Source organism: Acanthochromis polyacanthus, chromosome 21 (genome assembly GCF_021347895.1).
Source record: "Acanthochromis polyacanthus isolate Apoly-LR-REF ecotype Palm Island chromosome 21, KAUST_Apoly_ChrSc, whole genome shotgun sequence".
Lineage (NCBI taxonomy): Eukaryota > Metazoa > Chordata > Actinopteri > Pomacentridae > Acanthochromis > Acanthochromis polyacanthus.
Window position 1 is genome coordinate 12,931,095 of NC_067133.1, and position 14,565 is coordinate 12,945,659.

At 41.2% G+C, this 14,565-nt stretch overlaps 2 protein-coding genes across 2 annotated transcripts in view; one reads left to right on the forward strand and one right to left on the reverse strand.

The window, feature by feature from the left end:
* The window catches only part of tbc1d17 (TBC1 domain family, member 17), a 278,375-nt gene that overhangs the window by 173,552 nt on the left and 90,258 nt on the right, over nucleotides 1-14,565 (forward strand). The gene's annotated exons all lie outside the window — the stretch shown is intronic.
* The window catches only part of mybpc2a (myosin binding protein Ca), an 82,505-nt gene that overhangs the window by 32,294 nt on the left and 35,646 nt on the right, over nucleotides 1-14,565 (reverse strand). The window contains exons 2-8 of the mRNA XM_051941497.1: nucleotides 9,084-9,167; nucleotides 8,793-8,941; nucleotides 6,840-6,957; nucleotides 6,552-6,600; nucleotides 2,821-2,877; nucleotides 2,562-2,731; nucleotides 2,173-2,305 (exon numbers count right to left, since the gene is read on the reverse strand). Coding sequence (XP_051797457.1) covers nucleotides 2,173-2,305; nucleotides 2,562-2,731; nucleotides 2,821-2,877; nucleotides 6,552-6,600; nucleotides 6,840-6,957; nucleotides 8,793-8,941; nucleotides 9,084-9,167 — 760 coding nt within the window. The remainder of the gene's footprint in view (nucleotides 1-2,172; nucleotides 2,306-2,561; nucleotides 2,732-2,820; nucleotides 2,878-6,551; nucleotides 6,601-6,839; nucleotides 6,958-8,792; nucleotides 8,942-9,083; nucleotides 9,168-14,565) is intronic.

Consider the following 14,565-nt stretch of genomic DNA (forward strand, 5'->3'; position numbering starts at 1 on the left):
TACTTTACGTGAAACACACAAGTTGTGCTTATTGTCTGGTTCTGCTGGAGGTTTCTTCTTGGTAAATGGGAGTTCTTCTCTTCAGTGTTGTAAATATGCTGCTCATAGAGGTTTGTTGTGTTTTCTATGTATAATAAACTCTTAATCCCTCATTTTATTCAGTCAACCGATGATGCTGTGGGCCTGTCTGGGACAAAAATGCCAGGACTGATTTTTTTGCCGCAGTCCACCTCTGACGGTCATGGCGGAGCTGCAAACTAAGATGAAGACGCTGCATTTCTTTTCACATGATATGTGCATTGTGGCTACCTCTGAAGTGTTGCATTTGAAGAAATTTTGAGAAAAATCTAATCAACATTTTGATACATGCAGAAAAAAAAAAAGTGTAATGAGAAAAGGTCGTTTGCCGTAGCCTGTTTTCAGGTTTTCATTTATTGATCATAGTTCATAGTTCAAGTTTTTTGGCTCGCAGTACTGTTTGGATTTTACTGCTCTCAACAACCTAATTTCCAGGAGCAGCGACTAAGGAGTCTCTGTAGAACAGAAGTGGGCGTTCCGCAACCGTAACCCTGAACCATGTGGAGCGGCTGCGGAACAAAGAGGAACGCCCACTCGTGTTCTGCAGAGACCTTGGCTTGGCAGCAGCAGCCAGATGTTTTCAATGGAACCCAGTGTAGCCTACCTGTCCAGCAGCAAGCAGCGGACAGACACAGTTCTAAATAAACTGGTTAATATGTGGAGCAGGAACATTGGATTTACATTTACAAGGCCGCAGAAATCCTTGGAGCTTCACTAGAGTCACAGAAAAGTGACTCCAAACCAATGTTGATATTTCCTCACTATGTACTAGATTTTTAATTAGACATCAACTGTAAGCTAATATTATGCCAGAGTTCTGTTTACAGCTTTATATGAGATCCAAATATAAATTCATTCAGGTTTAAAGTGATATTAAGACTTACTAACGCATAAACTGACAGCAGTCTCACCTGTTACCCTCATTTATGGAGGGTTCTCCCTGCTTTATATAAAACTCGATGGAAGAACTCATTAAATTACGGTTTTGGTTGTGAATTCACTTTTTATAGAAGAGTGGACTGCTAGCTTAGTGGAGACCTGTTCTCTCCTGGTGACCTTTGTTGTTTGTTTTCTGGCTGCAGTAACTACTGAAATGGCAGTGAGTAATTAAGCCAAGCAGCAAACACTAAGACTGAAAAAAATGAAGTTAACTTAGAGGTGCTAAAAACCGCAGTTCCATGAATGGCCACCTGAGGCTGGTGGCAAAAATAAGTCAATCCCCCTAGATGGCCATGTCAAAATGTACAAATTTATAGCATGTTTACATCCTGGTAACAAATATGGTTTTGGTCTCTGTAACAAATGTCTTCTTTTATTAAAACTGTAAACTGGGCTACTTTTTTAAACAAAAGTTACCTATTTAAACAAGACCTTAAAATTATGCTCTATTAGCTAGTCGTGCATTTCTAGAATATGTAGACGGCATTCTACTGAGCATATATGGAACGTGATTAGCGGGTAGTATAACAAGAACAACTAATTAACTAACTGAAAGACAGGCAACAAAGGACATGCATATCAGAAAATGTGTTGTACATTAACTCTAGTATCTAACTGAGCCACCAGGTGGAACCTCTTCCTGTTTAGCATTGTAGCAACCAGAAGAGGCAGTTACACAGATTACCAGTAGTTCCTTGTTAGCAAGTAAGAGAGCACTGTGGGAGTTTTGCTAGCAATGGGAAAGTCTCCTTTGACGCTTAATGCCTAATGGATAGACCTCTCGTGTTTTTGAAGAGTTAGTGTCTAGTCAGTGATTGGCTTTAAGTCTGTGTTATCAGGACACAGAATGATGTCCACTGAGTCCATGTTGTGTAATCAATTGGTCTGTAATTGATTGTTAAAGATGCCTTTTATCACTTAAGAAACCTGTTCAAAAATTTTCATGTCTGCCATCTACACATTGATTGTGTCTGTAGTTTGTAGCTTGAAGGCCTTTACACGACATCTTTGGCCACTTTGTGTTAACTACCCTTGTGAGCAGCCTCATTAAATGACAGCTATTATTAGTATATTTGTATTCTCGCTCAACACTGTGGCCCAGTAAACAAACACCTTTTATTTACACACAGACACATATACTGTACAGTGGCTCACTTGGCCGATGGTTTGATCTCCTGTCCGTTTTTGAACCACTTGATAGGCGCGTCAGGGTCGGCCACCTCCACAGTGAGCGAGATCTTCTTGCCTTTCTCCACTGAGTAGGCTGGATCCAGCTTCCTCAGGAAAGCTGACAAGAGAATGTCCTGTTAGGATATTTCAACCACTGCTTTAATAGCCAAGTAATCCATACGTGCCAACCAGCAGAAAGCATAAGCTAACACACATTCCACCTGTTGTCCCAGCAATAAAACGTGTCCCGCGAGGCCTTTAAACACTCCTGGTATTTACAGCCTACTGCACGAGAGAGGTCTCATTTTCCTACCTTCTGTCTAACTCGTAATGCACACTCTGCCATCGTCTCGTAACCTTCCCTCACGCCTCACCATCACTCTTCTTGGTCTCCACCTTCTTCATCGCCTTCAGCCTCTTCAGCATGCCCCTCAGGTCGGTGATGCCATACTCAAAGGCAATCTTCTCGTAGTCACAGGGCTTGGCTGCCTTTAAAATTTCCCAAACATCCACCTCTTCTTTTGGCCCCTCTTGTTTCCTCTCTCTGATGAAGAGTGGTGAATAACACAATCACCAGAGAGGAAACAAAATTTGCGACAGACAAACCTGAAACTCTGACAATATGAATCTCACCTTTTCTTGAGCAGCGCACTGAAGTCCAGATCGCCAGCATCCTCACCTGCATCCCCACTGGAGTTAAAGAAGAAAGATTTGGCTTCATTATATTTTTAACCCACGCTACTGCATAGTGAGAAAAGCCACATGAATAAGATCAAGATAAGATCAAATTTATCCATCCCACAGGAAGCTGTTTAAATACCACATTCAAGAACACATTCCCTTTTATTCCAAATGACTCAGAACCAAAAAATAAGCTCAGAAACGCTAAAACCACAATAATACCAAAAACAACAGCGGACCTGCAATAAATCTGTGCCTGTAATTAAAGCTTACCCTTTTTTCACCCTGTTTCAGCAAAAGTAGAGCACATAGAGAGCACAGAGGAGAGCGTCTGATGAGGACTACAAGCTACCATCATGCCCCAAATTCAGCTGGCAGACAAAAATCACAATAGACAAGCAGCGTGTAACATGACAAAAATGAGCACCACGAACATCATAAGCATCAAACACTGAACGTGTTACAGGCAGCATAAGTAAGTGTTTTAGTGTGGAGGGAAACAAAGGAGGCTGAAAACAGATGATTTGTCATGAAGGCGGTTCATTAAGCAAATAGCATTAAATTATTTAAGAAATCTCAGCCAGGAAGCCCATTATGGCCCTAATTTTGGCTGCTGTGAATCAAACAAAAGCAAAAACTTCAGACTGAGCAAGTTTTAGAGTATGGCTACTAGAGCCGGGCCAAACTGCAAGATTTTTACAAACACATGTAGGAACTGGGCTGCATCACTAACACAAGGTGAAACTAATCTCAGATATGCACATGCTGCAAGACTGGAAAGTAATGGTGCATCACAAACGCTGCAAGATTTTATTAAGATAATTGGACCAGATGTAGCAGCAACAGTGCACCGGCTCCTGTGATTTTATGGAGAAACAGATATAAACAAAATGGAGACTGTGATACGCCAACTTGCTGTAATTCTAATAATATTTTGCAGAGAGGAAAAACAGCAAAAGCAAAATGACTATGAGGGAGAAAATGTTTGGGAAGATGCTGTCAGTTTGAATAATGTATCTAAATGTGGCTCTGCATTTTTATTTGTATATATCAAATGTGTTTCTTATTACTTGGAGCCGCTGTTGGTTCTGCAAGCAATCTGGTATAAGATGTGATTTGTAAAGCCCTCAAATTATCAAATAACCTGGGTTGATCATTGGCTTAAATTAAGATCACAGACCAGTTTTGTCCTCTGGTTTTCTGAATGGATGAAATGGTGGTAAATCAGCCTGCAGCTCTTGCATTTTAAGATTGACTTAAGGTGATAATGTGGCCAAAAGCAAGGCTATATTCAAGTCACAGAGATTAGAGAATGGTTGTACAGACTTTGGAGTCAATAAAAAAATGTCAGTCTCATGCAGAATAGTATTCTGACAATACTGGGGGAAAGTAAGGGTCTGCTCCCCTACATAAAAACCCTTTATTACCCCTCACATGCACATTTGCAAGTATGAAGTGATGGGAAAACTGTTGTGTGGTGTTGAGTCATCAGTCACCCTCTTGTGCTCAACAAGGTGACAAGTACTGTGTGTGGCACACGCCAATAAATGTCTACAGGATCGAGTGCTTGTTGTTTTCCACTGTGAATGGTTTTGGCAGCTCCTTTACAGCGTGGAGTGTGTTTTCCTGGCATGGTTGAGGCTCATTGAACCCCTCGTAGAGCAAGATAAATGCCAATAAATTCAAAGCCATTCTGAGTGATCATGCTCGTCCTATGGATGAATGGTTCATCCAAGGATAACATTCATCCATGCTCTCCTTGCCGTCCTGATGGGAGTAAATCCTCCCAGGGTGGCGATGCCCTCATTCGCAGGGCACACGTGACCGCCAAATGGTTGGATGAGCATGAAAACAATGTTAGTTGTGTGCTGTGGCCACAATAATTGGAAAATCTCAACCTACTTGAGCACTTTTGAGAGATTCTGGAGCACTGCGACAGACAGACAGACACCATCATTAACCACCGAATGATGGAAGCAGGGCACTGCAGGATGTTTTTGCTTCGACACAACAGTTCATTGACGTGAAAAAAACGGACTGGAAGTTCACATGAAGATTGAGGTCAGGCGATTGCTGCGATGAGCTCCTCTTCATGGTTTGAGCGAGCGCAATACACAAAATGCTATTGCAAAACTTTTAATGTGAAAAACGCTTCTTGTTCAAATGTGGAGTGACAGAAAAACACACAACGATTCAGAGGAATGTGTGAGTGCAGACTGTAGAAGGGGACGGCACCGAGCAACACACATTAACCAGCCTTCGCCTGGATGAAGCTTAACCACTCTGACTTCTATGGCTACTGGCATCCTTTTTTTTAATGTTTCTTTTTTTTCTTGGTGTTATGTTGCAGCAATGACATGAGTCAATCTTGGCTCACCCTGAATTTAATGCACACTTAATTCTGTGTCTTAGCTCACATTTTTCATGCATGGTTGAATCCATTACTTTGGCCTTCTTTAACATTGTCATGACGGTCTCAATACTGATACGCCTGTACACATTTCCTTGTCAAGATAAAACATAGAGTGGTATATTAAGAACGCAAACTCTCGAAACACTCCCAGATTGCAGAGTCAACATGCGATATGCATTCCACTGAATATTTTCTCTTTCTCTTTCCCTTTGAAGCCCTTTCAGCTGGCTGATCGCTCAGCGAAGACACAACATGAAGAAGAAAAAACAGCCCAATATGCCTGGGGCACACGATGGAGAGCTCGGGTTATTTCAGACATAAAACACACATTAAAGTTTGGAATAAATAAAATTCCAGAAAGTAATGGGTGAGCAGGACTTAGGATCCTCAAGAATGCTGTCAAATCTCATGTATTTTGTTGTGAAACTGCAACACATGTTAGGAGAAACACACAAATGAGCACAATCTGATCCTCCATACTTACCTCCTGCAGGCTGAGCTGCATGACCTCCACATGCATTATCTCTCCAGCAATATATTTGAGTTTTAACCAACGTTTCACTTTTCATTTATCACACCAGCCTCTCTGCTTCACCCTCTCTCCCTCATATCAGCATTCTGCAAATAAGCACACTGACATCCTGTCTAAACCACAATTTGATGCTGTCTTTTTGCATGTTGCGTTTCTCATCTTTCTGCTTGAGCTCTAATGAGAGAAGGAAATTATATTTTTAAACACAGATTATAAATATGGAGACTCAAGGTGTCAGTGTGAAGGTGTTGGCTGATTTACAGTCACACTATGCGTACAGACAGGTACAGTACACAGCTGAAATTATTTTAAAAAAAAATCATTTAAAAAGCTACACAGTCATGAGATGCATGCATAGAAACACTTCACAGACAGGAGCAGAGACAGAAATAGACAGTGAGGGGAAACAGTTAGGTGCGGAAAAAAAAGAAAAAAATCTCTTCAGAGACTGTTACTGAGACATGTGACGAAATACATAAGATCCCAAAACCAAACCACGAGGGACTCCAGGTGAAGCAAAGCACAGAGCAGCAGACGCACTGAGACGTGACAAAAAGAGAGAGGTGGCAGACAGACCGACTCGTGCAAAGTCGACTATAAGTGAGGGATAGAAAGACACATGGGCAGAGACACTGGGGGAGACTGACAGATGCCCAGAGGCGGCGATCTAAAGCAGCATATGGGAGACTGTGTGACGGGTGACATGTTGAGCAGACCCTCGCTGACACTGACACTCACGATCGCTTAAACGCCTCCAAGATGTTGTCCTGCTGGTCCTCTTGTACAGCTGAAAGCAGACAGAAGGGGAAAGGCTGGTGAGAGCTCAGCTACGTTAATTCATTACGCAGTGGGCTTCAGCAGCAAAGGAATAATGGACTGATGACCTCGCTAGGCCACTAAATGAAAGGACCTAATGCACATCGCACTCACTGAGTTATTGGCTGACAAAGCCAGTTACATAGTAATGGTGGATACGCTGAATGGAAGATGACAATAATGTGATTAAGTGTCTGTCTCCAGACCTACCCTGCACCGAGACTTCGAATGTGCAGCTGTCGCACTTGTCTTTGGCGGTGACCTCGCAGCGGTAGCCACCTGCGTCTCCATCCACCACTTTGATGATGCTCATCTCATAAGTGTAGATCTGACAGAGAGAAGAGGGTCGATGTGCGAAAAACGCACGAAATTAAATGGGCTCGCACATGTACACTACCAGTCAAAAGTTGGGAGACACCTTCTCATTCAAGATTTTTTCTTTATTTTTACTACTTCCTACATTGTAGATACATGCTGAAGACATCAAAACTATGAAGAAGGTTATATGGAATTATGTAGCAGACAAACAAATATGAAATAACTGTATATATGTTTTAGATTTGATATTCTTCAAAATAGCCACCCTTTGCGTTGATTACTGCTTTGCAAATCCTTGGCGTTCTTCCAATGAGCTTTATGAGGTAGTCTCCTGAAATGGTTTTCACTTCACAGGTGTGTCTTGTCAAGGTTAATTTGTGGAATTTCTTGCCTTCTTAATGGGGTTGGGACCATTAGTTTTGTTGTGCAGAAGTCAAGTTGGTACACAGTTGACAGCCCTATTTGACAACTGTTATAATCCATATTGTGGCAAGAACCAATCAGGTAAATAAAGAGAAAAAACAGTCCATCATTACTTTAAGAACTGAAGGTCAGACAGTCCAGAAAATTGCAAAAATTTTGAATGTATCCCCAAGTGCATTCGCAAAAACCATCAAGTGCTACGACGAAACTGGCTCACACGAGGACTGCCCCTAGAAAGGAAGACCATGATCTCTGCTGCTGAGGATAAGTTCATCCGAGTCTCCATCCTCAGAAATCACAACTGATCAGCACCTCAGTTTAGAGCCCAGATCAATGCCACATAGAGTTCTAGCAGCAGACACATCTCTACATCAACTGTTGAGAGGAGACTGACCAATTAGGCCTTTATGGTCAAACAGCTGCTAAGACACCAGTACGAAGGAAAAGCAACAAGCAGAAGAGATTTGTTTGGGCTAAGAAACACAACGAATGGACATTAGACCAGTGGAAATCTGTGCTTTGGTCTGATGAGTCCAAATTTGAGGTCTTTGGTTCCACCTGCCATGTCTTTGTGCGACACAGAAAAGGTGAACAAATGGTCTCTATATGCATGGTTCTCACTGTGAACCATGGAGGAGGAGGTGTGATGGTGTGGGGGTGCTTTACTAGTGACACTGTTGGGGATTTGTTCAAAACTGAAGGCACACTGAACCAGCACGGCTACGACAGGATCCAGCAGCAATGTGTTTTTTCAACACATTTCCAATCTTGATTAAGAAGCTGAGATATAAGGGCTTTGATTATTTCATACATGCATCCTCAAACTCAGATCCATCCTTCAGTTATCATACCCGGTTTTAAAAAGACAACATGATAACAGCCAAACTCCAAACTTGTCATCTCTGCATCATTTTGATATTCACTTAGACTTTTACTTTGGATTTTTTCTGGGACCTCCAGCAGCCTTATGTTGGTCTACTGTCATCCTGTGCTACAACCTTCTGAGTAAGTTTGATTACAGCCTCTTTTGTACGATTACCTGCCTGTCTGTTGTGTCTGCATTTGTCTTTTCCTGCTAACTCTGTGACACTTCGACTGCTATAGGAACATTTAAAAAGATCTGACATTGACTTCATCCTTTAAGGATCAAACTACCACAGTATTCCTTAAGAATCAAGTGAAAACTGAAGCTAAATTGGTGACTCAATAATGGTCCCAACATGAGATGCAAACTCAGGTATGCTGATTGAATATGTGATGACCTATGTGTTTTGCCATTTCTTCCTACCTCCTTACACAAGCTTTATGGCTCTTTCAAATTGCTAGCCTTTCCTACGCTGTCAAAATACTGCATATTTCAGGATGAGACTGAGGATGCAGTTTAGTTGTACATTACACAGACACACATGGGAGTCCTTGTACCTTGGTGTTCCTGTCATAGGACTCTTTGAACTGCAGGTGCTTCCCAGCTTTGCTTCCCAGGTCGAGCCATTTCCCCTTCAGCCACTTCATTGTAGGCTTTCTTGTCAGGGTTGAGGAATCCACTTTAGCCACAAACGTGACGTCCTTCCCTGCCAAGAACAAAGATGAGACACATTGATTAATTAAAATAGATGAACTGTCTGTATTACAGCCTCGATTTGGCACTAAGCGGCCACTCCTTTCATTTTGGATGTAATTCAGGGCTTTTTATGGCCGATCATTGTGCCAGACCTTTTGTTGCTGTGACGCTCTCCGGCTTCTCCACGAATATGCCGGACAGCTCGGACAGCTGAGGACCTTCCCCTGGTGCATGTTCTGTGGTGGGTGTTGGATCACAGAGGACAAATTAAAACAAGAAAAACACGATCTGGGCGCCACACAGACTGGAGACAACAACAGGGAACAAGACGACCAAGCAAACCACCAAATCATCTCCTTAATCCTGGTGATCTTGCAGTGAAATGCCTGTTTTGATGATCATTTGGGAAACTTGAGAGGATCTCAAACCACTAAATTCTATCCTTTCAGCTCAGGGGTTTAATTCTTTGTATAAGTATTTAGTGCTAAAACTGAGCAACAGTCTCTCCATTAGAAAAAACATCCAGAGTGTTTACATTCTGTTTTTACGCTGCATAAACCATTTGGGACTCTGATAAATGACGAGGAGCCCTCTGGAACAGACTGGCCAACAGGGAATAAAGAAACTCCTCAGATCACCTCTGAAGACTTGATATTAAGGTTGACTCTCTGCAATCATCTGCCACCCCGACAGAACATAAGCTGAAGCTGCACGGTCTTATCTTGGCAATAAGAAACGAGCTGCTCTTTTATCCGGTCACTTGTTTCTTTTGCAGGTAAATTGATGTAACCTTTGTAGGGTGTTTGCTTGTCAGTTGATACGCTTTACAGAGACGCTAACATATTCATTTCTCTTACCATCAGGAGGCAACTCTGCATCGGGAGGTGGGGAAACAGAGAGAGAGAGCGAGGAACACGTCAGTCTGTACAGTATCTGAGCTTCACCGTGAAACACAAGCGTTAATTGGCCCGATGATAACCTTGACTTCAGGTGAGGAACACTCACACATTAAATCAATGTTCTCTCACACTCCAAAAAACACATCTTTTTTTCCCCTCTGACTCTAATTAACAAATCCTGTTTTTTTTCTTCTAAAAAAACAACTGTTAATGAGTTATGTGTTGAACGAGACAACAAGTTCAAAAATCACTTCACCTGGGATGAAGTTAGGAGGTTAACTACACATAATCTGCATAAAGTATCTGGTTTCTGTCCATTTGGTGCAAATTTGAGAAGAAAACAAAGTTTTACAGACAAGCACAAGAAGATAAAAGCACATCGGACCACCAATCAAATAGAGTGAGTTGGACCCTGTGTGGACATCCATCGGACAAGACCAGTCGCTGAGAGAATGGATCCAGGGTCACATGTCAGATAAGGTCATGCACCTCCATAAATTCAGAGAGCCATGCTGTCGGCACCTCTTCCTCCCTCTCCTCTGCTTTTATGGGCTCAGTTAATTTGATCTTTTAATCAAAAGTACCCCTGAGGACAGATCCAAGTTCAGATGTTCAGGATGATTTAGAGGGTTTCGGTTAGAATGCTAAGTGGGTAAAACTGATCCTGGAATGGAACCCAGGGGACACTTTTGAATGTTTACACTCGTACACGGTTACTCTCGATACCTGCTCAGTGTTTCAGATGAGGTTTCTGAGTGAAATTAGCTCCAGACTCTGTCCTTGGCTTTGAGAATGGGAGATTAAAATTTTGGACAAAGTCCCACAGGGACTGTTATGCTACACCCACAGGCCCTGCTAAAATTGCTGACAATTTGTAACACATTAAAAAAAATCTGTAACACTACATTTATTTATTTCTAATTTTGTAATAATTTCTAGAATCATTCATAAATAATAGTAATTTGGCACCAACTTTAGATAGAAGAATAGAACTAGTCATTTCAACTGATATATGGATAGAAACCTTTGGCTACTCATTTCAGGCAGCTTCAGCCTTTCAGTTGGCTATCCTACATTTTCTTCAACAAGAACAACAATCTAGCCATACACAACACTGAAAATATGAAGTTTTGCTGAGCTTTTAAATGGTGGTGTTTGTCCACCGGAATGCAAATTAGGGATGCAAATTTAGAAAAATGTTCTAACCAAGGGATCATTAATCAATTGTGAATTACCTGGGAACATAATACAAGAATGGAGGGCATAATTACATTGTTATATTATATCCAGTATGACTGGGATTGTGTAACAACACAGGATAACTGACACTGCTAATCAGTGAAACACTAGAAGTCACATTGTCTTAGCAAACTGTAATTTTTCCACAACATTGTAACTCTGGCCAGCATCCATTAAGCGTCCCAGGAAACCTTCTCATTCTTGCACTTTACAAGCTGAATTTCCATTATTAGTTTTGTTAGCCAAGTAGCCTCAATCTGGTGGCAGAACCAGATACTACACTCAGTACATTTTTTGAAAAACACATCCTTCATCCTCTGTCTTACCAGTTGTTGTATTTTTAATTAGTTGAATTATTACAGTGATTAGTTACTAATATTTCTAATGCAAATATTCCACCAAAATACTTCCACCTGTCACTATTTTTATTGAACACTGATGCTACAGTATTTCATGTAGCCCTTCCTACGACAACTCTGATTGGTTTAAAGAATTGCCAACAAGCCAGAGAGTTTTTTATATTCCAGAAAAGGAACCAACAGGGAAACTACTCGGAACCTAATCTTGTTTTTTTTTTAGATGTGGACAAGTCCAACTTGTCCAGCTTGTTCGTAGCACCTGGCATTTTGTATACCTTTTCACTCTATCTCCGTTTATCTAGCATTTTGTTCAGTGTTCCTTGGGTAATTTTTTTTTGTATTGCTGTAATATCCATGTTTTCTACAAGCCAAAGACAAATTATTTCACTTTGTGTTGTGAAGACAAATAGTTAAGTTGATCTGTCTGTCTCTCTATCTTTGATTTTTATCTTATTTTGTCTGTAGAGAAAATGCAGTTGTAGCTGACCTGCTACACATCAGCTAAAAGAGTCTAGGGTATAAAATGTTTCACCAATTAAGCTAAAATGAGTTTTGGTAAAAATGAGTGCCAAATTATATACTTCTTCCAAGGAACTCATTAGGAAATAATTATGAAGCCATAAAATAAAACACTATACATACTGTAGCAGTACAACACTGTATGTATTATCTGCAATTTCACACTTTAATTTATCATCTGAGCAGCACCAGAATGAAAATTCAAATTCTTTAAATCTCAGGGAGCATTTAGGAGTGTAAAGGCACTAACGGCAGAATCATCACTGTGGCTGTGAATAATAAAATAATAATTGCACAGTCATATTCTTTAGCTGTCATCATGAGTAGTCACGCACACGTACACATGACATATATCCAGCAGACATACAGACAGGATATATCACTTTTTATGAACCTCATCAGTTCATTTTCCTTTTAAAACACGCAAACGTTCACTCAGATGCTTTGGTGGAAGCAATCTGACCGTTAGTACACTCACTTTGAAATACACTGTCAGATGCTTCTGTTAAATTTGTATTTTATTTCGTTGGTTTACTGTCATCTCGTTTCATCTGACAGCTTATCTGATAAACTTGCTGTGACTTGTGTTGCTTTTAAGTTGTGTCTTTGCATTGGTTTCATCCTTTTGATTTAGGTTCCTTTATCTATTTACTATGAGGCAGTTTGTCACTTTTGGCTGTGACATAAATATAGTTATTGCAGTTATGATTATTATACTTGATGTCCAAAAATCATCAAGGCTGTAGCTCTGCAAAAAAAAATTAAAAAGCTGAGATCTTAAGCAACAGTGATGGCCATCACCAGAGCAATCCCAGGCTTCAGGGAGGAAGAATTACAGTCCGATACCCAAAAGCGATTGACACAAAGCAAACACAGAAACAGAAAGCACAAGCGAGCTGGCATATATTATGTTGTCTTTTCCTTACCATCCCAAGGCTCACTGCTGGCTGAATGAAAGGAAATAGTTGGAAATGAGTCATGTGTACAGCGAAGGGTTAAAACACTTCCCACGTGTGTGTGTGTGTGTGTGTGTGTGTGTGTGTGTGTGTGTGTGTGTGTGTGTGTGTGTGTGTGTGTGTGTGTGTGTGTGTGTGTGTGTGTGTGTGTGTGCGCCCATGTTTTTGCTATATTATGGGGACCAAGTGTCCCCACAACTGTAGGAAAACCGAAAACTATGTCACTTGTGGGGACCTCGTTTCGGTCCCCACAAGTTTAAACAGTGTTTACTTGGCCATGTTGTTGTTACTGAAAAAAGTAAAAGTGCAAAAATATTTCTTTAGGGTTAGCCATTGTTTTGATTAGGGTTAGGGTTTGGTTAAGGTTAGGGTTAGGGTAAGGGTTAGGGGTTAGATATGAATGGGAGTCAATGGTATGTCCCCACAATGATAGCAAGACACACACGTGTGTGTGTGTGTGTGTGTGTGTGTGTGTGTGTGTGTGTGTGTGTGTGTGTGTGTGTGTGTGTGTGTGTGTGTGTGTGATTATGAATGAAACAGCGTCAACAAAGATGGGATTAAAGACGATGTATAAGCCTCATTCACCGAGACAACATCTTCGCGCAGGCTGGATCTGCACACACACCTACACACACTTCACACATTCACAGACTCACACTGATGATGACAAAGCAAAGCGCTTACCTACAGCAGGCTGGACGTCCGTTAATGAAGAATAAGCACAGGTTAAGCGGGACCAAATGAGCGGTAATGCAGATATAATGTACTGTAAGCAGATCATGGAAATGCAGACTGTACATAAACACACAAGTATGACAGAACAATGCTGAGCTTCATGCCTCTGCGAGTTATACTGATAAATTTAGAGATAAATCGAAACACTTAATTTAACAGCTGAGTAAAGCCACAAACACAAACCTATTTAGCCCAGACAGTTCAGCAGGCCAATGTAAGCAACATATATACATGTAAGGGGAACATAAAGCCGGTGTTTTGAGGACTTTAATTAACTGGCATCACAACAAAACTTTTCTTTTTCAAGCTGTGCAAAGGTACTGTCTGGTTTTTACTGGAGATGCTTCAAGAATCGGCAGAATTAGATGCAATTAGACTGCAAGTAAATGTTTTCCTTTTCAGGTAATGTGAAGTATGTCTTATAGCATGAGTTTAATGTTGTGAAAGAGTGTATTTTAACTGAAACCGTGATCTTTTCCTACCTTCGGTAGCTACGGTACCGCATGGAAGCAAGTTTGGTGAGCTGGCTTGTATAGTTTCTTTGTCAGAGGTAAGTTTGCTTTGGACACGGTAGGAATTACTGCTCACTAGTTTGTCTAGTGATAGGTCAGGGATCCTAGGTCCGTCATTGACTGCACATCCTTTTTGTTTGGAGCACAAGTGTCTTGTATTTAAACTAACTTAGCACTTAACATGGCATGAACTGTCGTAATGCAGGTCAACCACAACCAGATAAGCCAATGCACCCTTAAGTCTGAAGAAGACGATGAGGGACATGGCAGATGAGGCTCCTAGATCTCGTCAGTGGATATGGATTAGGAGAAATAATAATAGTTGGAGGGTGAAATAGAGGCGGTGAAGGAGTAGAGGGAGGCAGAGGAAAAGCCCTCTCACTCTGCTTTCCCCACCTTCTTTTCCCTCTCCCAA